We start from the raw sequence: 27,776 nt of genomic DNA, 5'->3' as shown, positions 1-27,776 counted from the left end.
CTGCAGTTGTCATGTTGATGTTTGGACCTGACTTTCAGTGATACACACCTCATTTGGAAAAGTGTAATATGAGTGATCAGAATTTTATTCTGATTTCCTACGCATGCAAGGCAATTTCTGGGTTCCTTCCCTGTTGTAAAGTTACTCTTCTTTTCATGAATTTCAGTCAGTTCCTTTCAGAGAAACAGGGTGAGCAATTTGCCTCTGGAATCCAAATCAATTTGATATAAAAAGCCTCATTTCCATTTGAAAAACACTAAGGCAGCTATAAGATTTTGATTTACATTAGTTCACTGAATCATTCATTCTTCCTCACTCTTCATCAGTGCTGAGATGATTTCTTCTTTGATTAACTTCAGATAGATGTTAGAACTGCTCTTTCACAGAGGATTTTCAGATACCTTTTTGGTCTTCAGTCTTAATTACTTTCCATTGCTAGTCTGAACTAACTACTAGCATGTTTAAATGCAGTAAACGCATGCCAATGGGATTTTATAAATAATAATGCTCTCTTTAAGGCTCTATGCTCTTGTATCTTGTATATTTTGTTCTGGTTCAACACTTTTCCTGTGTTGTTTGCTAAAATCTAATCCTTCTTATCTTTGTTTTCAGTGCAAATTTTATATATTACATCTGTGTTATAAAAATTGTTACATGTCCTTCACTAAAAGAAACCTAATGGTCTGAAGAGAATTATTTTAAAAGCTTAGGAAAGGTTGCAAATACAGCTAAGTACGTGCATGGTATTGAGCTGCTCAGGTGCCTTTTTGGGTTTTTTTTTGCAATTTTCTGTTGGTTTTCTTTAGGAACATAGTTTCTGCCCTATTAAATCTAAATTGTTGTCTGGCTAATTGTTACAAGTCTGATGAGAGCTAGTTATGACATTCCTCTAAGGAATGTGCCAGCATAGTTTTAATGAACAGTGCTGGAATAAATTCCCCAGGAAATTTTGTTTCTAAGATTGGACTTCAGTTTGAGTATCCCTTGTCCTCCATTTTCTGGAGTGATATTTTTAATCTCTATAATCTGAACAACATCAGAATAGAAGCAAACACTGAAATCTCATTAATCGTGAAATAGAATTTTTGTCATTGGCGTAGAAATCCTGATATAAGGATAGAAAACACATCCTGAAATCCTGTCCTGCAGTTTTACACCATCAGACCTCCTGCCCTTGTCATGTGTATTTAATGAAAGTTCTCATGTATAAGAATATCTAAGATGCTGCAAGCAAAAAACAATGGGCTGATAGGAATCTCATGAAGTTCAACAAGGACAAATGCAAAGTCCTGCGTCTGGAATGGAGTAATCCTGTGCAACAGAACAGGCTGGTGATAAACTGGCTAGCAAGCAGCTTTGCAGAAAAATACCTGGGAGTTGTGGTGCTGAATATGAATCAGCACTGCTCTCTTGCAGCAAAGGACGACTACTTCATTCCAGGCCAAATTAGGAAGTATTTACCTAGGACACAGAGAAAATGATGCCAGGCTCTTCTCAGAGATGTGCAGTGAAAGGATAAAAGGCAAAGGACAAATATAGAAACACAAAATCTTGTTGGCTCAACTCAAGGGTCATCAAACACTAAACCAGGCTGTTAAGAGAAGCTGTGGACTTCAGTCCAACTTGCTGCAGCTGGACCTAATTCAAATAGGGATTTGGATTAGATGAGTCCAACCTGCATGATACTATGAAGAAGAATTCAAGTTAATGAGGTACAAGGAGTTTTCTTGTCCTGGTTTGGTTGAAAATAGATGTTGTGCAAGTCTTTTTTTAAACTCAATTTTTGTAGATTGTCATTTATTATCTTCAGTGGTCCTAGCACCAGGATGTCAAGATATGACTCTCCACAAACATGGTTTTCTTAAAAGCCGTTGTAAATATTCAGAATTATGGGTCTGATCCAAAATATGCATAAAATGTTTAAGGAACTCAAGGTTATTCATGAGTCATTCACATGAGTGGTTCTGTGGTTGCACTTTGCATGAAGCAAGTTCAGTACTGCAATATGGAGTTTCATAAATATTGGTAGATCCAAAAACTGCAGATGTGCTGCCTGGTGTGAGTTAATATTTTTTTTTAATTGTTCTATTTTATATACATTATTTCTTTATAAAAATAAAGCCTTTTGAATGGTTTCACGAATGTGATAATAATGCAGCAGTCTCAGACTCTCTGGTTTTGTTCATCTTTAATAACACCACACTCACAGTCATTTTCTACTATTGATAGTCCAGACGCTTCATTATTTACAGAGTAGTAAATAGAGTTATATTCAGAGAGCACTGAAAAAAATTCCTTTTAAAACAATTCTAGGTCAAGTACATTTGACATTTACCTTCTGCTATGTCCAGATGTAATGGAGATGCTCTACCAACTTTAGAAGGGTAATTGTATTTTTAAAATTTATTTATAACTATTTTATTTTTGGAATGTATGTTTTATTCATCAGTGGATTTTTCATTAGTCACAAATGAATTGGTATAATAGCATAGGCAGAACATTGGCTGGGTTGTTACTATTTGCATATTGTAGATACTTTTCATTTCTTTAATATTATGACAGAGGGAATGTTCCAAGAAATTTTGGCACATTTCCTATGTTACCAAATGCTGCAGTTGTATTTTAGTTCGTGAACTGAGCTTGATTTCAACTATCATTTCCGTAGAGTTATAATGGGAGAGTTTCTTAATGGAACATTTTGTACCTCCAAGAGGATGGTTCTAATTTTCTTTTCTATATATTTTTTTCTATTCTAATTTGGTAGTCCTATAGATATAGCAATGTAATTGTATTTTTCACGTAGGAGTTTTAGTTCTCATACCTAAACATTACTTCAGGAGAACTGTGACTTTCTTCTGTTCCTCCCTTTCTCTTGCACTACTATTTAGATAGTATGTTTTAAAATGCAGTAAGGTTTAATATGATACCTCAGAAGAAAGCCCAGTTGATTGATATTTTTTGTTTGCTTGTTTGTTTTATTTTTTTTTCTTTTGAGTGCATGCAAACACCCTTGATATGAGGTCAGATGTTTCCCCCAAGATTCAGCAGTTTTATGAAATATGTTGAATATAGTTTAGAGGTCACTCTCCAGCTGGGAGATAACAGCATTTTGCTTTTTATACTCACTGATATGAAGTCTTTGCAAAAAGAAGAGAGAAAAGTATTTATTTTGGGGACATTTTAAAGATTAAAAGATAAAACGATTTATTATTTCAAGCATCTTTGCATGCTGTGAACTTGTGAATATGTAGGGGAAAAAATTAGGAAAAACATGTAGTTAATATAACTTTGATTCTTGAAAAAACAATAAAGCCATTTGTGAGCACATCAAGACAGTGAATGGAGATGTAACAACCAGCACTGATTTGCTGAGAACAAATTATATCTGATCAATCTAATGGTTTTTCTTACTATTGTGCATGAGAGAGACTGTGACTGTAATGAAATTTTTTTGTATATATTGTCTTATGTCTTTTTGTAAACACAGTAGGGAAATCCGTTCTGCTTAGCAAGATTGCTCTCGTGTCCTCGTAAGTCTCAGGCGTCACTTTTCTTCACAGATTAGAGTAAGAAAGTAAGTGTTTTTGGGTTATGCAGGTAGGTGTGTGAACCTGAGGACCACTAAAAACAGGTGCAGAAGCATCCTGTGCTTGGTAACTGTGCTGATGTTCTGTGAAAAATTCACAATGTTAAATAGCCTTTAAAACATCTGATTTCACAGTTGAGCAGTTTCACAGTAGGCTGATACATAAAAATGCAGAAACATACATTCAGTGTATTTTTAAGATTTTTTTCCATCCTGTGTATGTGCGTGGTGAGCCTTTAGTGCATGAAGAATTGAATTAAAGCCTTTAAAGACTGTAAAACACACTGCAAAAATATAGGATATATTGTTACTGAAATTGTGAAAATTAAAGGTTGAGAGGAAAATTTGCTTTCTGCTTTGGAATAACAGCCTCTTGTACAAGAAAATGATATGTGGTATGGATTTTCCTTCAATTAGCCAATTTTCAGAAGACATAATTTTCTAGGCTATGAGTTGGTTGAATCTTTGTAATGCTTGCCTATAGGAATGAAAATGTGATAAATATATACACAATAAGGGTATATACAATCTTGCTGAATTACAAGTTTGTTATGGATAAGGGAGTCTTCTGCTTAAAGGCCACCTTTTACAGTATATAAAATAAGGCCCCCCAAAGTTGAATATTTGATGTTAATAAACTGAATAATTGTAAAAAAAATATACATAACTGTAAATAACCATTTTCAGAAAGGTGTAGGAGGATCTCTAGCAAACACTGTAGCTGGATTTCCTAAGCTGCAGGGATAGTTCCATCATAGCAGGGAAAGCAGCAAATTCTGCTCATAGTAGTATAACACACTAAATAAAATTTGTACAGAAAAGGGCTAAGAGTTGAAGCCATTCTTTCAAATTACTGAATGGCGTGAGCTAATTTGCTCCGTCATCATCTGCACTGATCTGTTCCACCTCTCAGATGGATATTTTTCCTAAATTTCTGAAGTTCTGCAAGTGTATTGTGCATAAATTTTAAATCTGGCAATAGGAGGGTTTCCTTTCTCTAACGTTGTGATCCTCCCCTTTTGAGTATGTTTACTGCTGCTTAGCTCATCTACATTCCAGTCTTGCTTCTCTTCTGTGACATGGCAGTAAAATGAAATTAATGTATACATCTAATAATGTCAAACTCTTCAGAACACTGTGCTCAGTTTCCAAAAAGAGATATTTGATTGAATTTCACTTTGGGGAGTGAGAGGACAAGAGAGAGAGTTGTATTTCAAAGTACTAATTGGAGAGCCTGAGTGTGTAAGATTAATGGTTAATATCTGCATTAAATGGTAAGGTAGCAGCTTAAAATAGGAAAAAGAAGGACATAAAGAGTATAGAGCTGAATAAGATTCTAATTGTTTGCATTTATTTTATTTATTATTACACTGTAATGTAGAATTCATAACACTGAGATCATTATGTTTTAATTATATTAGTGGCTGTCGCTGAGAGCTTTGGGATAAATGGCAGCCTCTAGAAGACAAGAAAAGGGCAAATACAGTGCCCATTTCTCTTTAAAACAGGGTAAGACAGAGTAGGAAATAGGAGCATTTTAGTTTCTGGAGAAAATATCAGGTGAATGATTGAATTATTTGGAAGCAGCTGGGGATAAAATTGAAAAATTGACTAATTAATAACAAATTATGTTAGATCAATCTTTCTGTGGAAAAGGTAGCAGCTTGTAGTTAGTAGATGAAACGCATCTTGAATTTAATGCACATCTTTTTGGTTGGTTTTCTTGTGTCTTAGGCTGGAGAACATGAATACACATTATAGAAAAAGCAGTTTTCAGAAGTCTTGTGTAGGTAAAAACAAAGTAAAGGCAGTGTTTGTCAAAAGGTTAAATGATGAGTTCCACTGGATCAGTTATGTATACGTCTAATGCCGTTTGGACAACACACTTTGTGGAGAACAGTGGTCACTTGATGTGTCCTTTATTAAGTTGTGTGACAGGATTAGTACAGATAGGCTGCATTTATGCTTATTTCTGGCTGTAGTCCCATCGAAAACTTGTTGATTATACTCCTGGAGTTTTTATTAAGCTGGGAACTAGTAGGAACCAAATTCCTTTGGGAGCAAAATGCTATTAAACTGACTAGTGAGCCTCCATGGGGAAATTCAGTATTTTCTCAAGTGCTGTGGATGAGAGTGGCTTTTCTAAAGCCCCCACAAATGACACCTGATAGTGGTGTACATGAGAGCAATATCTTGTTGTTTCTATAACTGATGATTTTAATACTTTCTTCTTTCCCTGTGGAGTCTTTTTTTTCCCCTTTAGCTGTTGGGCAACTGAAAGCTCCCATGGCAAGAGATGGTCACTGTTAGATATGACTTGTTGAGAGAACCTCTGCTGCCCTTATGACTTCTTTTCTCATTTTGGGGAAGAAACTTATGGGCTAAATGAAGTGTTTCACTTAGTAGTGACAGAGCGACTCTTTACATCTTGCATGGGCAATCAGTGGAGAATCATTTTTAAAAGGACAAAAATCCCCTGCAAATACCAGTATTCACATACAAAAACACTCACCTCTGCCTTGCCACTGTTAGCTTGATGAGCACATGAGATGAAGTAAAATCTTTTTCTTCTCATCTTTAAACTGAATAAATAAATAATTTGACAAGTTTTAGCCTCTTGACTGTGTAAACTGAGTTCTGCAGATGGAGAAAATGGAACTGGTGATGAAGTAAAATAAATTGGCCCCAGATCATGAAATAAGCATAAAAAATCTATATGAATGATTTTCAGTATTGTACACCTAACAGTAAGTATTTACATCTGTCAGTAATGTTTTTAGCTGAAAGTATTTTCTGTTGTTTAAGAAAGCCTATTTTAAGACACCCATCACTTGCAAAAAATGTAGATTAAAGTATATTTTAAGAAGCTTTTGTCATAGTATTTTAAAGGATTTTTTCTTTTTTTTTTTTACTTTTGCACCTCATGTGGCTTAAAGCAGTAACTTTATTTAATGTAGATCTTTAAATGTGATATGTAGAATATAAATCACAGTTGATATTGTGAAAATGAGCAGATATATTTATCTTGGTCCCTGCTGCTGTTCCAAAAATTTATTTCAGTGAGTGTACATTAATATAATGAATTTGTTAGGATGAAAGGAAGCAGTGGACTGTGGAAAAGTTCTATAAAATAACCTAGCCGAATTCTGCTGCCTTCAAAAGTGTTGACAATCCATTTGATACCAACCACAGGATCCTGTGGAGATTAGTGTACACAATTAAATGTTGTGAACAGTGTATCCATGGGAACAACCTTCATATGATGGTATGCAAATTATTTCCTACTTTCGTGATGAAGTTTCAGTCCTGCCTTTACACAAAGATAAGTAAACAACTCAAGAATTGTAATATAGATTGAGATGTGGTGTTTCTGTACAGGCAATGTTTTGTTCTAGTTATTTTTGTCTCACTGAAACAAAGACTGTCATCTCTGTAAGGAAACATTCAGCCATTGGATTTGTAGATTTATTCCTGCATGTTGTCTGAACTGGGACCTTGGTGGAACTCCTCTCCTTAGTGTGGGAAACCACTCGTTCTCTCCTTTCAGTAGGAAGCAGTCAGTGGTGCAGAGGCCCATAAGCAAAAGCCGTCTCATGTGGACAGAAATTAGTGAGTTGTCTTCTATTATCATTAAGTTAGAGTAGCCCCAGATACTTGAAATGTGTTAATATAAGCATGTTCACCTTTGACAACCTTGATATTTTTCAAACTAAATCGAAATGAATAACATATTTCATTTTCTGCTCAAATTTTAATCTCCACTTTTCCCTTTATTTTAGGGAAGCAGATATTTAGCAGCAAAACAGAGTTTAGGATCAGTGCGCTCAAGTTTCACCCTACAGAGTCAAATATTTTCCTTTGTGGAGGGTTCAGCCCAGAAGTTAAAGCTTGGGATATAAGGACTTCTAAGGTAAAGGAAATCTTTTTTCTATTTTAGAATGTTTCCTAGTCTGTGTGTACTGTGTTTTACTAAGCTACTAGATGTACTGTAATGTAATATTATTCTGAAGTATTTTGGGTTTGTCATTGATTGCATTCCTATTTGTTGATGTGAACCTCTGTAATGTTTTTTTAGTGCTAAGAGGAATATTGTACACAAAAATACTATTTTTTTTCTGTCTGTAGATATAAGAAATCTAATTGAATTAAACAAAGCCAATAGCTCACTTCAGGATTGTGAAAGGCAGTTGGGTACTAGGAAGCAGTAGAGATAACTTGCTCTTCAAGCTGTTGCATGTGGGTCAGGATGTGTGTTTCTGTGCCTTGCATGTAGAAGCCTGGAGTACTTTTTGCATTCATGAAGGGCCACAGGGCTGTGTATAGCCTCTGCTTTTACTTTATCATGAACTGTGAAGAACAATGTGCACCCAGCTGCCATTCAGAGCTCAGGGAAGACCAGAACTGTACTCTGCCAGGGGGAAGCGGAAGGTAAACTGACATCCTCAGGCATGGAACAGTTCAGAGAGAAGCAGTGACTGTAAAGTGAGTAGTTCTTTGTTTTCCTTTGAATTTGTGTGTGGGTGGAACCTACTCATTGTAGTTAGCCATCTGTTTGCTCTTGAGGATGGTGGAAGGGATCTGAAAAAGATAAGATAGCGTATCAATAGTGCTTTCCTGTGGCACCAGACAAGGTATCAAACAGTATTTTATTCCAAGTAATGAAGACAATAAATGTGTTTGTCTCCTAAAGCAGCTCTTTCCTTTCAGATTTTAAATTCTGATGGTGCCTCAGCTCAACCACAACCAAAGTGTCAACTGATATGTCTGGCAAACCTAATTGTAATTCACATCTGCATAAACATAGATTCACAAAATGTTTCCTTGTGCACAGGAGCAGGTATGGAACAGCTCCTGCTTTTTAACCTGGACAGAGGCTGCAAAGCAGCACACACATCCCAGGCTTTGATTGCCAAATATTGTCAACCACCTTAGCCTGATGTTCTGCTGAATGTGCTTCCTACAGAAATATATGGTTCTCTGTGGTGCAGTACTGGAGTTGGCTGATTGACAAAGGGTGGTTTGACTGTATTGGAAAGTTTTCTTGGTGAAACTGTTCCTGAAAACTGGCAGTAGAGAGGAAACACGTGTCCTTCACCAATGAACGGTGTAGCTGGAACAGGGAGAAGGCAAGTAGAGAGGTGTAGACATAGTTTACATGAGGCATTATACCAGCAAGGAGCAGACAAATGTGTTGAGATAGAGGTTCAGTAGCAGATGGATGTGCAATTTGTGAGGTACTGACCTTTGTAAAAGGCATTGTAAGGCAGCAAAGGAGCAAGGCCATATTGATAAACTGTAGAATTTAACAGCTAACCCGTTCATATCTTCTGTAGTTCTGACTACCAATAGCCTGGTTTGAGATGATGTTTTGATATAGTCATCATCATGGCTGGGCTTCGTGAACGAAGATTTGGGAAGGGCTCTACCCATGTTTGTTACAAGCGCGCTGGTGGCTAAAAAGGCCAATATGAGATAGACGTGTCCGGTTGCAAAAGGCACAGCAGAAAGACTCCTTAGGTGGTATATTCTGCAAGACACGATTCTTTCTGCGTTGTCTTTTCTCCTCAAGAGTGATCCTGCGTGCTTTCTCAAAAGCACCAGCAGCGTTAAAGATAGCGTGTCTCCAGACCTCCCGATTGGAGGCCAGCGTAGACCAGTTATGTTTACGTTTAGCCCTGTAAGGCCATCCATCTAAGAGAAGGTCACTCTAATCAAACCTACGTCCTGAGGACCTCACTGCCACCGTCCAAGCTTACTCGGCCCTGGCAGATGAACCTCAGGATTAAAGGGTGGGTTCAGTTCCGCGCATACTGCATCTCACCTAAAAAATCCACTGCGCAGGCTGGAAGGTTTTCTACCCACATTTGCAAAGCCCTGTAGCCACGGGCGAGGGTCGAAACAGCAGGTGAAAGGTGCTCTGGAAGCCGCAGACCCAACCCTGCATGCAGGCGGTTCAGGATATCGGTCATTTGAGACTGACTGGAGATGACAGTCTCGTTTGGCAGCATCCTGAATGACCAAGCAGGCTTTTTCAAGGAGAGCACTGCTTGCTTCTCTCATAGAGGGGCCTAGAAAAGAAGGCCTAACCAAAGCTCATCTCCCCCTTCACCCGGTTGGTTAACTGCAGGCCAACAGGCATCTTCTTCCAATGTGGTTGCACAAAGATCAAAAGACAAAGGCCTACACCTGCCTCCAAAGGTGTACCTAAATTAACTCTAGCATGCTGGAACATCAGAACCATGCTCGATTCTGCAGATAGCGGACGTCCTGAGTGTCACTCTGTCCTAATTGCCCACGAACTATCACGTCTCAACATCGACATTGCTGCTCTCAGTGAAATGGGTCTTCACGAAGAAGGCAGCCTTAGAGAACATGGTGCCGGTTACACACTCTTTTGGTCAGGTAAACCCAGAACCAAAAGTCATCTTTCAGGAGTTGGCTCCACAGTCAGAAACTTCATCGTTCCTAAACTCGAAAATCTGCCAACAGGTCACTCTGACCACATTATCTCCCTACACTTTCCACTACACAACAAGCAACATGTTGTCCTCTTTAGTATATATGCCCCGACTCTCCAAGCTGACCCTGCTGAAAAAGATAAATTTTACACCGACGTGCGCCGCCTTACCCAAAAGGTTTCTGCAGATGATAAGATCGTTATCCTTGGTGATTTCAACACCAGAGTAGGAAAGAACTTTTGATATAGTAACTTTTGTGTAAACTACATATCTGTCAAAATTGCAGAGGAAAACTGCAGTTTTCAGTATGTTACCACTGCACAGGTTTAAGAGACAATAGTTATGCTTGGGATCACCTTTGTGTGGGTTGCAGGGGATGACATAAACTGTAGGTGTCTGTATGCATAGCCAGTAGTGAACACTTTAGGTGAAAACATCAGTGATTCATTTCCAGAGGACAAACAAAACCAGTAAAAATCATTTATGTCTATGTAGAAGGAGAACCTGAATACTTAGCATTTTATTAATTTGATTATACATTAAGTCTAAAACATCTCTCATGTTTTCTACTAGTTAGGGAGTGTATTATCTTTATGTTATTTAAACAGTATTTTATTGTATCTTTGTGCTTTACTGCCCAACTTTGGCTTTTTTTGACCCCTTGCTTGTGGGCCTGTGTGTGATGTCTTTTTCAAATGGGTACAGTGGTGTATTTTTGTTTTCATGGGCCATTCCCTTTTCACTTTTAATACCTTTGCCAAAGTAGATGGGGTAGTTGTGATTATTATATTATGAATGTTTCTCTTCGAGTGACAGTACTGCTGTTATGTGCAGTATGTCACAACATTGCATGCTGTGGCATCCTTTGATCCCATTTTACAACGTGATTTCTCAAAAGGAAGTGTGTTCCATGCCCAGGATGGTATATACAGCAAAAAGGAGACTAGCAGAATAATGTGTTTGTATCTCTATGACTGACCATATGCCCATCTTTGCAATGCTGAAGATCCAGGTCTCCTTGAAGAGCTGTTGATCCCTGGGAATTGTACACAGTGTTTGTACCTGCAGGACACTCCAACGCTTAGAAATATTATGTGTAACTGTATTTCTGTGAGCTGATGCTAATGAAGAGACAAGGGAAACATCCCAATGTTATTACAACCAAATAATTTACTTTTTGAGAGAATAAAGAAGTGAATGAATATGTATTCTGACCAGTAAAATAGGAAAAGTTTTAGACCGGGTAAAACAAAAATCCCAGCCTGTTTCTTTTGTCTAGGTCCTGTACTGGGCTCTCTCTGGAAGTTTTAGAAATTATAACCTACTTTGTTCATTAGGAAACAATTATATTTTTGTAGAACTTTACCACTTGGAAAACTAACCAAAAACTAGTGCATGAGAAATATTAATTTTAACAACCAGCAGTGTCTAATCACCTTAGAAACTGGAAGGCTTGGTAACAGATATTGATCCTTTTTTTTTAGATGTTTTATATGCTCATTTAAAAACCATAAATTTTTATGTACTGTGATTGTCTAAAGCAGCAGTGTGGTTCACTCTCTTACTCTGAAACATTTCTAAAAGGGGGAGAGAGCTTCTATTATCCTTTTATTACTTTTTATCCCTCCATCTAAGGTAGCTGTATCTCAGTGATAGACTGTTAGTCACCTAGATTTGTATTGGTTTTAAAATTTGAAGAACTCTGTGTGTGTACTGAGTGGATGTGGAAGGTCATAGATGAGTGGAGAAAAGGGGTGAAATATCAAACTCCTATCTGATTTTTTATGGCTGCTTGTTGCAGAGTGGTGAGTATCACCTATACATCATTGCTGCAAAATAATGTAGTTACATTTCAAACTCTCAACCGTAGAACCCTATGTTGATTAGACATGAATTATCAGCATCATCAGTATGTCATGTCTGCTTCTCCCTAGTGTGGGGATTTCAGTGAGTTTTTCAGGAGTTCCTGCTTTCAGCTTGTATTGTTATCTTTATTCACATATCTTTTCTATCTTACACTGTTATAGCCATAGTTAAGACTAGATAGTGTCCTGGCCAATATTTTGAAATTTATCCTGTCCCAACAAGTACAATTTGCTCTTAACTGAAATAGGTGTCTGAGTCTTCTTGCCACTTTGTTTCAATTTTGATGCAAACAACCTTTATATCTTCAAAGTGCTTTCATCCTAATTCATAACAAGATTTTCCTGTTTTGCCTGTTCTTTCAAGTGTGTTAACCTGTCATTCAGCTTGGAATGATGTGTGGGTGAACTAATGATCCTTTTTGTTCCCATCATCATACTCCTGATAGCCTTTTCAGGCTTTGCAGCATATTTTATCAATAGAGTGAGTGCCCTAAATCAGGAATCTGAATCTTGTTACTCATTGCACATTGAAAACTCAATTTCAGTATTGGCTGATAATTCAATTTCAGGGGTCATTCTTTAGGATTTACTCCTATGTTTTAGCATGTCTTAAAATTAACTCTGAGGCAAAATGATAATTGTATATCAGGAAATAAGTGGATTTTTCGTGGAAATTCAGAGCAGAACATTAAGCATCACAGATGTAGAATGAGAAATAGTAAAAATGTTATCCAATTATACATACATGCAGTAGTTTAAATGGGCTTCTTTATGCTAGTGTGCCATGCTGGTGCTTTCGTCTTATGGAAAATGACATAGAATAGCCGATAGTGATATTTTTTAAAATTAGTACTTCTGACCAGGGCCATAAATTTATGAGCATAAATTACTGATATTTGTTAATCACTTGAATGTGGTACAAAAATTGGATTTCCAAGTCCCAGAGAAAATTTATCAAGGTAGGTTCGAGGCAGCCTTTCAGCTACTAAAACGTTGAGAAATTTTAGGACAGCTAATAGCATCCCTGCTTTACACAATGCAAACCTTGGTGACTTATGTAAATTAATCTTTTCAATTCAGTTTGACAGCTCACTCCTGATACAAGGGGAGTGAGCGAGTGGCTGCATGGTACTTAGTTGCTGGCTGGGTTTAAACCACCACAGAAATGTACTTTAGGCTATTAATCAGAGAGGCAGATATAAAAGAAAAAGGAGGAATATTGAAAGATACTTATTGCTATCCTTGTTCTGTTGAGCAAATAGGCAAAGTGGTTTCAAATGTAGCATTGGGTATTAAGCAAGACAAAGAATGAAAGAACAATAAGGGAGTTTAAATCTTTAAGATAAAGCTAAGCAATATACTTCAGAGAAATGAATGGATGGAACAGCTTGTTAACTGCTCAGTGAAATGTAAAGTATACAGGCATCTCACAATTACAGGGACAAGTAGTCAAAGCCTGAAAAAAAGAAGAATAAAAGAGGCAGATGAATAGCCTGTAGAGATTTATTATAGTGGTATTTTTGTTTGTGTTAAACCCAGTTTTGTCTCTCTGGTGAAGAGATTATTCTGGAGATCTTATATTGCTGTATAACAGATTGATTGAATTTATGAAACATTTGGAGAATGTTTATAGAGACTTTATGAAAAGACCAGAAAACTTGGAATTGAGCTGCTATGTTTAAAAAAAAAAGGAATCTGCAGTGTAAACCAAGGAGAGAGCATCATATTAAACAGCCCCCATGGGATCTTTGGACCTTGGAGCTGAACCTAGATAAACCTTGTAAAATGCCCTGTAAAAAGAAAGGTGCAATAACCCTGAGACCTTAAAGTAGGTATGTGTTTTAGAAGTATTTCCTTTCTCTGAGCTGTGGAAGAATTTCTTAAGATGTTTAGCACAAGCCAGCACAGTAACCCTTCATTTTGGCTGATCTACATTAGCTTTTCAGACAGCATACAATATATATTCCAGCCACTTATTCTACCTGAAATTTTAATATGCCTTGAGATACCAAAGAGAACAAAGGGTTGAGATTTGTATCCTTTAGCTCAGCAATAAGGACCTTATTGTGTTCACTAAAGGAAATATGACTACAGATAATTTTTTTTGCCTTTTAATTTAGGTTTCTAAGCTTACACAGATGTACTATCAGAGCAAGACTGCAACGGTGGCTGTCTTATACTGATAATACTTTTAAAGGAGATAAAGTTCCTTATATCATGAGTGAATAGTCAAACTGAATTGAAACAATTTATTTACATGTGTCAGCAAGGCTTGTATAGTGTAGAGCAAGGATGCTGTTAGCTCTGCTGAAAGGACATACAGCACTCAAGGCTCACATCTGAATGTTCTCATTTAAATTTTCTAAATGTATCCATTAATTATTTTTTGAGTTTTGCATATTTTACCTTTTATTTACATTTTGCTTTGATAAAACTCTTAACATTTTGTAAGCATTCAAGAACTGGTTCTTTATCATGTGCATACAGAAATGCAAGGGACTTTAAAATTATGGAGATCACTAACATCACTAACATAGTTTCTGGATTCTGTTAAAAACAGGGGAATAATTTACTCAACTGATGGATATACTCTGTTTCTGACCTCATCTGTTGATGTTCATGTGTTCTGTGTCACAAACCAATGAGGTCTCTTGGAGCTTTGGCAAGAGTTTTTCTGCTATAACTGTCAGAACAGCAAGTGCTGATGAAGCACCATGTAGTACTCTAGAGAGGGAATAAGTGGAAGGTGGCAGGGCTGTGGCTCTGATCCTTAAGCAATATTTGAAGCTCTTAGACTTCCATAAATGCAAATCCACCACTTATGTTAAACAAGGAGGAAAGGAGAGCAAGGGCATCAGGTAGTGGAGACCCAGTAATATGACCTGACAGCCATAGAAGGAAAAGGCTTCGAAGGAAAGATTATTTACAGATATAAGAATAAATGACATTTAAAAAAATTATAGGAGTTAAGGTTGACTGTGTGAAGCTTACTTGATGTCACTTTATGATGTTGGACTTTGATAGAAGAACTAGAGAAGCTGGAGACGGCAGGAACTAACCTGGGAACTGTGTAAGGAGAAAAGTGGCTAAAGAGGAGATCTCAAGAAAAGAAATTGACTGGGAGGAATTTAATGAAGTGCTTCGGGCATGGCTCTAAATGGAGACAATGTTTATTATTTTATTTTTGGAAAATGTTTGTTACAGAAAGTGTTGTGTTAGCAAAATCAATATAAACACAAATAGAGCATTATGACTTATTAAAAATGGAAAGAGTACAAAGGAATAGAAAGGTTCAACCTTTTGGGATTAATAACAAAATTTTGTCAGGACATAAGGAAAGTTTGAAAAAAGATGCATATAAAGCTAAGGCAAATTTAAGGAAAAGGTAAATTTGAAGATTTACACAGAATTTTCCATTTTTGAAATTGAGGTCTTCTAAGATATAGAACAAATTAACTAGAAAAAATCATGGAAGCTGTTCTTTCAAGCTTTTAAAATTACTCTTGAAATGAACTGCAAAGTTTTATTATTAAGAGAGGTCAAGGCAGAGTAACAACAGTTTCCCTCTCACTACCCTCCATCTTGGTTTATTACTCTGAACATTGTTTAGCTATAAAATTGTAACTACCATCTACAGCTTTATGCTTAAAAAGAAAAATATTAAAGAGATGCTTTTTATGTTGTTGAGCTATTTCTCCACACTTGAGTTTATAAAGAAATAAGCCTAAGCCATTAAAGCACAGTTAAAAAAATTAATAGAGTACAAGTGTACTGCATTTGTTTCCTTGGAAACATTCTATTGCAATTTCTTTCAGATGAGATGCAGTTATTTTATGTTGTATTTAGGAGACCCTAATGAATTTGTCTCTGGATAGCATATAAATATGAAAAAAGGCTGTAGCAATTGGTGGAGCTACTTGCACTTCTGGTTTCTATAGAAACAGCCAATACATTGTCATGTACTGGTGGTATTAGGAAGAACAAGGTAATTAAAATAAGATGATTTATGCAGTGCTTTAGAAAACTAAAGTTATTCTTCTCAGAGAAATCCGTTCTGAATCCATGAACAAAAAGTTCAAAGAAATATGGTGGGGGTATATTTTTACTTGCGTAATAGCATTTTTTTTTTAGATTTTAACATTCAGGGGTCCTTTCTGAATGTGAAGGCACATTTTCTGTGTCTGTAGCAGGTAGGTGAGCAGTCCTGCTGTGTTTATTTGGAAGCTTCATGTGGTGGTATTGCAGATCAGAATCGTAGACCTGCCTGTGCGTACCATCGCTCCTGGAGCCACTGCTGCTGGAGAGACTGAAATGAGCCAGGAAGGAAACATGCCCCCTTTTGGGGTGGGAGTATTCAAGTGAGAAGCTGTCAGGGAAGAGCCGTTCCGGTTTCAGCCCGTTTCTAGACACATTTTACACCCCCAGCAGTGACCAATATGCTTTTGAAAAACAAGAAACTTATTTATCACAATTCCCAGCAATGGTTATCCAGGCGTTTCTAACTTACATTTCGAGGGCCTCCTGCCTCTTTGTCTTTCATGGATCCCTTTGAGTTTTCATGCTGTGGAATGGGTTGTTCTTGATCTTTTTACATCTTCAACTTCCTGTAGCAAGGAATTCAGCTTAAATATGTAGCGTTTGAAGAAGCATCTCATTCTGTGTGTTTTGAAGCTGCCTTCTGCTTGTTTGCAGTCCAGAGTCTTACAGTGGAAGAAACCACTCACCTTCTCCGTGCTGCTCAGAATTAATTTCTGATTCTTTCAAATTCCCCTCAATCATCTCATTTCTGTACTAAAAATTCCTTGATTTTGCCCTAAAGGGTCTGTGAGTTCCTCACAGAAAAGCCATTCTCTATCTTCCCGTGTCTTTCTTATATGTGGATTTCACTTCTTGTCCTATTTGAGATGGGAAAATAATTTTAAATAAAAAATCTGATGGAAAATTAATCTTTTCCCCCTAATAAACAGTTGACGCCTTCTATCACAAGATTCTTGTACCTTCTCAAGCAATCTGAAATTGACTTTAAAAAACCAAAAGTGTACATTGTTCATATCTAAAGTCTTAGAGATCAATACCAGAGTAAGGTCAAACACTTCATCTTAATCAGACTCTCTTTCCTTTTAATGATTCTCAAGACCCCTTGATAATCTTGAACTGTGTCCCTGAAAACAGAGCAGTTACAAAGAGAAAAAAAGTATTTTTTTTCAACTGGATAAAGACAAATACAGCAGTCTTCTGCTAAAACACTTCAAGAGGGCATAAGACTGTAGTATGCTTGATCTTCTTGCCTATGATATTATCATATGTTTTGTTTAAAATTGTCATTATCGTTTTCAGATGGGGCTCAGAGGCATAAATTAGATTTGTCATGTGGTTATGGTTTTGTTGTGAACACATACCTAAAAAGCAAATAGCCCTCTGCCTCAAACTTTACTCTCTAGATAGATTGATGTAAATGACTTGCACTGCAATAGTTAAAAAAGCTTCTAGCTTGTGCAAAAATAACCTTTCTTTTAAGTTAAAACGTACTTTTTATTACTGGTAGTGGTGTAGTACTGTTTCACAGAAGAAACTTAAATGAGTCCCACACTGCATTAATTACTCAACATTCCAGTGGGAAAAGGCAGTTCCAAGCCAAAATATGCGATCTAAAAAGATAGGACGAGAAGTGGAAGAAAAGATATGCCCAGTTTTACAGATTGGAAGCCATGGCACTGACTGATTAAGGATTTTTTTAATGACCAGCCAGATTGCCTGTAGTCCTGCTAGATTTGTTTTGAGACCTCATCTACTGATGCCCAGGGCAAGGACTATAAAAACCCCCACATTTCTTTCTCGTCACTGGCATAAAACTTGAGTGGCTTTTTGAAAAGTGCAGTGCACGTAGATTACAGGTGACCAGCACAGAGCTGGGGCAAAGAACAGCTTCTGAATTGCTTGTGTCGAGGCTTTGAGATTTCTTGACAAACCAAATACTAGGCATTGCATGTGCTTTATTGCAGAGAAGTATTATAGAACACTCCTCTGAAATATATACCTTGAATTCAGCATCACAGCATGCTTTCCAAATCACCAGGACCATAAGAATCTGTTTGAAGCTGATTTAATTTGCTTAAATTACCTCTCTTGTCGAATGCCTGCAGCCATGAACTCTTGCCTTAGTAAAGAAGCTTTGTTATTATGTTGGATTGTGTTGACACCAGAAACTATTAGTCCTTCCTTTGAAATGAATTCTTTTATGTCCAGAAAATGCTTAGATTGAAGAAGTGGACTGTGGTTTTCCAGTGCTTATGGGTGATAAATCTGCAAATAGAAAAAGAGGAGAAGGTGTTATTAACAAACTTAAGCCAGCAGGGTAGGCCAACTGATGCTTTCCCCAAATAAGTTCCTCAGGCATGTAATGAATTAATTGTCTAAGGTAGAATAAAGCAGGTTTAATTATGAATGCTTTTCTGAGTAGGGATGTTGCAATTAGTTATTTTTGAAAGATGTCTTTATGGGGCAATTTAAATACCATGTATATCTTATTCCCGACTGCTATTCAAAGTGTTAGTTTGTTGTTCTCCAAGTCAGTTCTTACTGTGTGGTTTGAAGAGTGAACAGCGTGGTTTTTCTCAGGTATGTATCAAACATATAGGAAAAAAAGGTTTTTTGTAGTAATTTTTATAAAGACAGTTTCCTGTTGCAAAGCTAAGATACACAGGTAATTTTGTTATATCTAACAAATAACAGACAAGAAAATATTATTTAATGATTACTAGTGAAAATGTTGAAATTGATAGTGGCAGTTTCTGTAAGAGCCCAACAGGTTTTCAGCAAAAATTAAAAGTAGGTGCACAACCTCACAGTATCTTCTTGTTCCTTACTGAAAGATGTCTGTTGCTCCAAAGACTGTTAAAAATAAGTCCAAAACCTAAACCCTTAACAATACTGGACACAGTGCATGTGTACCCACATGTGTACCACCGTGGATATGCATATGTACGCACATTTCACAAGTTTGGGTTTTTTTTAGGTGATAAAGACCAAACAGTATGTCTGTGATTTTCTTCTTTAAAATAGGAAGATATTAAAGAATCACTGCCATGAATCACCGTTTGGAACTTTGTTGTCATTTATTGCTCTATATCGTCGTTCTTCATTTCCCAGCACTAATTGGCCTTTGCTTCTGTCTCTGTGTCTGTTTCTGCACACTTGTGCTGCTCTGCACTCTGGTTTTCCGACTCTCTGATTGGGACTTGTCACTTCTCTGAAGGTCTCTGCTGCTCAGTAGTTGCCTCCTCAGTCTGTCAGGACTGTGTCCACTCCTCTCAATTTAACTTTATTCTTCTCCTGCAGTCCCTACAGCTCTCAGGTTTCTGTATGGTTTTCCATTTCTCATTCCAGACAGCTATTATATTTTGTGGTTTTTTTTTAGTTTAGTTTATTTTTTTTTTTCATTTTTGCTCCTGCAAAATAGCTTAATTTTCTACTTTACTAATGAACTATGGACTTCCTTTTATAACTCTGTGAAGAAATATCTATGCATGGTGATTTCTCCATAGAGAAAGTGGAGGCTATAAATATGGAAATATCCCTTTTGGCTTTACAAAGTTTAATTGCTTTGTATATTATGCAGATTCTGAGGCTGAAAAATCTGATGAGAGGAAGTAACACGTTTGTCTATTCACTATCTTAAAAATGCAGGCAGATTGCTGAGAAGTATGCCAGTTTTTTGAGTTTGCAGGTTTACGTCTTGTTGCTGTTATTACAGGCTGTGTAGGGTGCTTGCATGGCTGAGCTTCGTCACCGAATGCAAACATCATGTTTCTAAACTGTGCATTTCTCAAAGCCTGTGAAAAGCAGTTGGAGCAGGTGCTGGTGCCACCCTTGTACATGCTGAGATCACAGGAGTCAGAGCTGGAAGGGACCTCAGGAGATGAACCAGTAAATCGCTACCCTAAAGCAGGATCAACTAGTTCTGAACATTTCCCAACAGTCACAGGATTTTTAGCTTGAGGCAATAAATCAAGAAGTTCTCATGCTGTGTTTGATACTTTAAATGATTTTTCTTTTATTGGTGAAAGTATAAAACGGAGATGTAATCCATGATATTTTACTGTGATGCCTGAAAATCGTTTGGTTGGTTGTTGTTTTTTTTTTTAAATGTATGTGCTTATGGTGCCTGCAAAAGGTCTGGACCCTGAAGTCAGAAGTTCCTGGCAATATTAGGGGTGTAAGGTAGGCAAACTGAAATGCCTCACAAAGTTAGGAGTCAGTATAATGCTTCAAGTGCATACTTTCTCTGCTCTGTTGGTTTTTCTAGTGACATTAGAAGAAGGACTAACCCCTGAACACCCCGTCAGAAGTGCAGGCTGCTATGTTTTAGCTATCTTTGAGAGAGAGAGAGATTTAGATATTAATAACTAGGAGTCTTCCAGTGTCCTAGTTTCAAGGATCACCATATTCAGAGAGATGGTGTGCTTTGATCTGGCCACTTGCCTTGAAGTTTTTCTTCACTAGAGGCAAATGAGAAAAAAAAGAAAGCAGAAGTATTGGTTTGCAAAATTCTAATTAGACAACATAGGTACAAAATTTCATGAAGGAAGATGGAAAGAAAGGAAATTCAAATTGTTCATGTATTCCTTAGAATAGTTCAAAATATGTCTTAATTTTAAGATCCATCTTACAGGCTGTTAAAATATTCAGAATCCTGTGGCTGAGTAGCCATTTCTGCATGGATCTAACCCACTTTTTGTGTACAGTGGGAATCTCTCCAGGATTAGCTTGTACCCATTACCCTTCCTCTTTTCCATGTAACTCTTTGTAAAAAGAGGGTCTCCATCATCTATGTAGCCACTCTTTAAATACTGGAACATGGTTATAGGGTTTCTTCTAAGCCTTCTTTTCTCAAGGCTGAACAAGCCTGGTTCAACCAGCATCCAGTTGGCTTTCTTTGCTGCAGCTCCATACTGTTCACTCATGTTGAGCTTGTTGTCCATGAGGACCCCCAGATCCCTTTCCACAGAGCTGCTGCCCAGCCAGGTAGATCACAGTATGTGCTGCACTCCTGGATTATATTTTCCCATGTGCAAGACCTTACACTTGTCCTTGTTGCACTTCATAAGGCTCTTGTTAGCCCACTCTTCCAGCCTATCCAGGTCTTCCTGCAGGGTGGCTCTCCCTTCTGAAGTGTCCATTTCCCCACTCAGTTTGGTATCATTGGCAAACTATGTCAGGGTACGCTTGATCCCATCTTCCAGATCACTTACGAAGATAATAAACAGCACTGAGCCCAATATCAATCCCTGAGGGACCTTACTTGTGGCAGGTTACGAGTTTGAAAGGACCAATTTAGCACCATTCTCTGGGTGCTACCTGCCAGCCAGGGCCTCGCCCACATTGACCTAGACCACAAAAACATAAATTTCTCTAGGAGGAGACAGTGGGAAACTGTATCGAAATCCTTGGAGAAATGCAGGTAGTCAATGTCCACTGCTCACTCCACATCAACTGAGCAGGTTACTTTGTTGTCGAGCACGATTTACCTTTGGTGAATTCTTGCTGGCTTTTCCAGTCATGTTTTTCATTTTGACTTCACACCGCCTTGGAGATGCCACTTCCTATATTGATGCAGAGGAATTCGATAGGGCTCCCACAAACATGGAGCATGACTCCTCTTCTTCCACGCCTCTCTTTATCAAACAGCCTATAGCCACCCATTGTGATCCTTCAGTCGTGTGATTTGTTTCACCATGTTTCAGTTATTCCCATTATATCATAACTTTCTGTCTGTGCACAGAGCTCCAGTTCCTCCTGGTTTTTCCCAGGCTGTGTGCGTTGCTAAACGTACACTTGAGGTGGCTGGTGTTCTGGTTCTCATCTTGAGAGGCAGCTAAGGGTCATTTGTTGCTGCTCTGGTTGGCCTGGCTTATTCCCCAGCTGATTGCAATGGTGTGCGTAGCATTGCCACTTTGGACTCCCCGATTGCCCTGAGTTCTTCAGTTTAAAGCCCAGCTCACCAAGTTGGCCAGTTTGCTGCCAAAGATTCTTTTTCCTCTTCTAGGGAATCAAGAAGAATTCATAATATAAAAGGGACCTTGTGTAGACCCAGCTCCACGACTTTGTGTTGTCTAGAGCTCTTTCTGGATCTAACTGTTATTCCTTGGTAATTTACAACAGAACCTTATGTATATATAAATATAATATATAAATTGTACAAACTGATGCTTTTTTAAAATCTCATTTAATTTTCCTGTATGTTGACTCTTTATATACATTGACCAAACTATTTAATACACTAGTACTTCAACATTTTAAATTGCGTTACTTTTTAATATTTAAAAATAATATATAATTTAATGGAGATAGTTATTAATACGAGGACGGGAAACATAGGTTATGATGTTCTAATCTGTCAAAAAATAACAAAGCCTTTTATCCACTAGGTGTTAAGAGTGTACAAAGCTGCAGTACAACAGACTTTGGATATACTCTTTCTCCCTGAAGGAAGAGAGTTTCTTTCAAGCACAGATGCAGTAAGCCGAGACTCAGCTGATCGTACCATCATTGCATGGGATTTCCAAAGTGCTGCAAAAATCTCCAACCAGATTTTTCATGTAAGATTAACAACTAGTATTGTTTAGGTCATGTTTTAGTATTTCATGCTTGTCAGTGTAGTAAAAAAAACCTTTTGATTTTCAATAAGATCATCATATGATGTATAAGATGCTCTTCGTGTAAGTTGATGACTTGCTTTATTTTCACATGTAGCACTTAATTGTTCTTAAAAAATGACCTTGAAGACTGAGAGATCTCGTGTTTAAAATATTTGCATTTCAATGTTAATTCACTGACATCCGAGCTATATTTAGGCAAGGACTCTGCAGTGTCATTCTAGTTTGCCAGCGGTGCATGGCAGGAGTTGCTATAGTGCCACATTTCTTTTCCCACATTTTTTCATACATTTTTCATCAGCTGCACTGAGGGCTGTTGAGAAGTTGAGTTTAATATTCACATAGTAATAGCAACCTGATACATGCATACAGATACCTAGTACAGCATAATCACAGGGGCAAAATTTGCGTTTATCAGTGCAGGTGCAGTGTTTCTCTCAGTCATCTATCCAAGCAAGACATTTAATGGACTAAATTGTCTAGAAAGACTAATGGCTTCAAAGGAGATTACCAAGGAAGTTAATAGATAATTTCAACTCCCTGGGTCTTTTTTGAAAACCCAGGTCTAATATCCTATGTAATATAATATGATTGGATTGTATATAGATGCTTTTTGGCTAAAATGAACAGTTCTCTGCTGACAAAGACATACAGTTGATGATTTAATGGGATTATTTCATGTTTAATTTCCATAGTTATGTCTTTGTCTTTGGATCTATCAACATCTTCAATAGACAATAGGTAGAAAAAAAATCCAACTGTGAGTATATAAATTACAGACCAGACAGGTTCAGCATCAAGGAGCAACACATAAATAAACAGTCTGCCCCCGCCCCTTCTCATGACTACAGCATCTCTGAAATGGACTTCTCACCTATACCCCCTTTTCTGCACTGTGAATAAACAAAACTTGGTAATGATTTTGCACACTCTGCTTCGCTTTTCTGAATTTCACCTTTGAAACCTTCTCCCACCTTCGAGGTGGAAAAAAACCCCTCATCTCTCCAAACAGAGTAGATCCCAACTTGATCTATTGCTTGTGTGCATTAACAAATGAATAGTTAAGAGCTCTAAGATAATCCATTACTACAGCATCCCCAGCATAACAGCACAGTGCTCCTGCAGATTGCATTGTGCTTTCTGATCCCATACTGTTAGACCCAGATTCTTCCTGGAAACACATGCAGTGCATTGTGCCCAATACCTTATGGTACCCAGAACTTCCTTCCCAGTCCTTCACTTCCAAATCACACTACAAAACCAGTCTGATGTTCTTCCTGCTCTACTATATAGCCCATGATGTCCTGGTGTTCTTCACATGCAGATACATCCCACTTAATTCGTATTCATGGTATCAAAATTCAGCACTGTATGTTTAGGTTAGGCTGAAACTAGAAGAGGTTTGGACCTAGTGGAAGCCTTGTGAGAGCAGTTGATTTCTGATGGAGTCCCCATGCAGAGTTCTGGAAGTAATCTTAATTCAGTCTTAAATAGGAACTCTAGAGTAAAACCAAGTCTTATTAATTACTGCAGATATTTGTGGATTTACAGCCAGCAGCAGCCTACATCACTGTCATAAGGAGGCTAATAATGATCCTTTTTATTCTTTTTTTTTATAAGAGTGAGGTGAAGAAATGTGTCTCTTTCAATGAGATAGTTTCTGTTCCTGTCAGTGTGGCCAGAACTGAGAGGATGGAGGATTTGAGAACTGTACAAAGTAGCGTGGAAAGCACAGTATAACTGTGGAGGAAGGGATATGGGAGAAGAGGATTCACTTTCATGTTCAAACTTTGGTTTTCCTTGGCAGGAAGAGGATGATTGAGAACCATCTGGTTGAAATTATCTTTCTTCAGTTGTTCTGCATATAATTATGGTTTAGAGAGATATGGCATTTTGGTCAATATCTAGGAAATTGAGGTATAGATTTGATTTAGCATTTGTCTTGATGTAAGACTTTCAGTGGTTTGTAATGAGTTAAGTAACTTTATATAATGTATGCTATGGAAAGGACTTATGTATACTTTGCCTTTTATGGGCTCTCAAATATATCAAAAGATAACTTGAATCATTTGAGCAAATCTTTTGTTTCATACAACAAAACTTTCTTTACAATTATTTTCAGGAGCGTTACACTTGCCCAAGTCTGTCTCTGCACCCAAAAGAGTCTGTGTTTGTTGCTCAGACAAACGGAAACTACATGGCTTTGTTTTCTGCGCAGCGACCATACCGGATCAACAAAAAGAAAAGATATGAAGGACATAAGGTATCCTTCTTCACCAGGAACTCAGGATCCAAGTTTAAAAGAAATATAGATAGCAAAGTGCCTCTGCTTCTTAATATATCTGCTAATAGTGTTTTATTATAAATCAGTGATAGATATTAATTGGCTTCATTTGCTTTCCTCTGTGCCAGTGTACTTTGAATCATATGCACTCTGAAGAAAATAGTTATTACAAGACTTTATGAATGCTTAATAGCTTGATTAAATAAGTTTGTAGTATAGCTGTGTCTTAATAAACACCTGGAGAAGTCTTTAGTGTATATTTATTTAAAGATACATTTTTTTGGTACTATATTAATTTTCAGTATACCACAATGAACTTTTCTAATCAGCATCAATAGTTACACTGTTATTGATTTTCACAGGTGGAAGGATTTGCAGCGGGCTGTGAATTTTCTCCAGATGGAACACTTTTGGTGACAGGAAGTTCAGATGGCAAAGTGTTTTTCTACAACTATCATACTTCTAGGATTATTCGCACTTTGTCTGCACATAAAGAAGCTTGTGTGAGTGCAATATTTCACCCAGTCTTGCCATCACTCCTTGCAACCTGTGATTGGGCTGGAGAAATCAAGATCTGGCAATAACAAGGAGGGTTAATTTTCAGGATGTCTTCTGTTAGTCTGTCAAAGGCTTAGGAAATAAACCAGGTTATGCAATGTGAATTTTTGTTGTGATGTATTGTCAGCAGGAGAGAGAGTCTTTTTTACTATGACCTCTAAGTGTATGCTTTCATAATGCGGGGAAGATGGTCTTGTGGTTAACTGCTGAGCAAAGAAGTGGTCCTACTGTCTCCCTCAGCCCTGGTGACAAATTTCTGACCCTTTCGTGTCAATCTTCTGGTGCTCGTCTAATCCAACCCTGGTTTGAGCTGGCAGAAGAGCTCGCCAAGCTGTTCTCCATCATCTATCAACAGTCCTGGCTTGCTGGGGAGGTCCCAGATGATTGGAAGTTGGCAAATGTCACGCCGATCCACAAGAAGGGCCGGAAGGAGGACCCGGGAAACTCCAGGCCCATCAGCCTGACCTCAGTGCCTGGCAAGGTTATGGAGCAGATCATCCTAAGTGCAATCACACAGCACCTACAGGATGGACAAGGGATCAGACCCAGCCAGCTCAGTGTTTAGGAAGGGCAGGTCCTGTCTGACCAACCTGATCTCCTTTTATGATCAGGTGACCCACCTAGTGGAAGAGGGGAAGGCTGTGGATGTGGTCTACCTGGACTTCAGCAAGGCCTTTGACACTGTCTCCCACAGCATTTTCCTGAAAAAGCTGGCAGCCCACGGCTTGGACAGGGGCACTCTCTGCTGGGTTAGGAACTGGCTGGAGGGCCGGACCCAGAGTGGTGGTGAACGGGGCTGAATCCACTTGGCGGCCGGTCACTAGTGGTGTCCCCCAGGGATCAGTGTTGGGCCCAGTCCTGTTTAATATGATCTGGATGAGGGGATTGAGTCCACCATCAGCAAATTTGCAGATGACACCAAGCTGGGGGGGAATGTCGATCAGCTGGAAGGCAGGAGGGCTCTCCAGAGGGACCTGGACAGGCTGGAGAGTTGGGCTGATTCCAATGGGATGAGGTTCAACAAGGCCAACTGCTGGATCCTCCACTTTGGCCACAAGAACCCTGCAGTGCTACAGGCTGGGCACAGAGTGGCTGGAGAGCAGCCAGGCAGAAAGGGACCTGAGAGTTTGGATTGACAGGAAACTGAACACGAGCCAGCAGTGTGCCCAGGTGGCCAAGAAGGCCAATGGCATCCTGGCCTGGATCAGGAACAGTGTGGCCAGTAGGACCAGGGAAGTGATTCTTCTCCTGTACTCAGCGCTGGTGAGGCCACACCTGGAGTACTGTGTCCAGTTCTGGGCCCCTCAGTTCAGGAAGGATATTGAGGTGCTGGGGCAGGTCCAGAGCAGAGCAACAAGGCTGGTGAAGGGACTCAAGCACAAGTCCTATGAGGAGAGGCTGAGGGAGCTGGGGTTGTTCAGCCTGGAGAAGAGGAGGCTCAGGGGAGACCTCATCACTCTCTATAATTCCCTGACAGGAGATTGTAGCCGGGTGGGAGTTGGTCTCTTCTGTCAGGCAACTATCAGCAAGACAAGAGGGCATGGTCTTAAGCTGTGCCAGGGGAGGTTTAGGTTGGATATTAGGAAGAAATTCTTTACAGAGAGGGTAATCAGGCATTGGAATGTGCTACCCAGGGAAGTGTTGGATTCTCCATCCCTGGAGGTTTTTAAGATGAGACTGGATGTGGCACTTAGTGCCGTGGTCTGGTAACCATGGCGGTGTTGGATCACTTGATGATCTCAGAGGTCCTTTCCAACCCGGCTGATTCTATGATTCTATGATTAACCCAGCACACAAGTCCACCGCTAAATCACATTTCAAAGTGTCACATCTACAAATCTTTTAAATACCTCCAGGGATGGTGACTCAACCACTTCCCTGGACAGCCTGTTCAACGTAACGACTCTTTTGCCGAAGAAATTTTTTCTACTATCCAATCTAAACCTCCCCTTTCAGAACTTGAGGCTGTTTCCTCTTGTCCTCATCAAAAGTTGAGGACATACTATTTAACAGATAATTAATGCCTATTTCATCTTCCAGGGATTTTTTTCCCCACTACTTTAAACTAGTTTAGCTCCTTGACCTGATCACTGAAGGGTTAGAGTAGCAATACTTTTATGCACAAGAAGGGGGAAGATCACAGAGCAGGTGGGACTGCTTCTTCTGGGTATGGGTAGTCTCTTATCAGCTCAACTTACTGTAAAATGCCTTCTGAAGGTTTTAGAAAAAGGTGTGGCAGATGACTTGAACCAAATATTGAAGTAAATTCATTTGTGTTTTTGAAATCCTGATGTTTAAACTTCAATGTACGACTGTATATAAACAAAATGAAACTATGTACAAATATTTTTGAGGAACAATAAACTTTGT

The 27,776-nt window shown here is 38.4% G+C and overlaps 1 protein-coding gene across 3 annotated transcripts in view; it reads left to right on the top strand.

The window, feature by feature from the left end:
* The window catches only part of WDR25 (WD repeat domain 25), a 63,240-nt gene extending 37,730 nt beyond the window's left edge, over nucleotides 1-25,510 (top strand). For all 3 annotated transcript variants that reach the window (XM_027730837.2, XM_039381102.1, XM_027730841.2), the window contains 4 exons: nucleotides 7,366-7,496; nucleotides 22,337-22,507; nucleotides 24,687-24,827; nucleotides 25,211-25,510. In XM_027730837.2, the coding sequence (XP_027586638.2) occupies nucleotides 7,366-7,496; nucleotides 22,337-22,507; nucleotides 24,687-24,827; nucleotides 25,211-25,432 (665 nt within the window). In that variant the 3' untranslated portion in view covers nucleotides 25,433-25,510. The remainder of the gene's footprint in view (nucleotides 1-7,365; nucleotides 7,497-22,336; nucleotides 22,508-24,686; nucleotides 24,828-25,210) is intronic.
* Nucleotides 25,511-27,776: the final 2,266 nt, after the last annotated feature.

Source organism: Pipra filicauda, unplaced genomic scaffold (genome assembly GCF_003945595.2).
Source record: "Pipra filicauda isolate LSUMZ 115617 unplaced genomic scaffold, ASM394559v2 scaffold212_size3012638_pilon, whole genome shotgun sequence".
NCBI lineage: Eukaryota > Metazoa > Chordata > Aves > Passeriformes > Pipridae > Pipra > Pipra filicauda.
The sequence above is the reverse complement of the archived record's forward strand: the minus strand, read 5'-3'. Positions and strand labels throughout refer to the sequence as shown.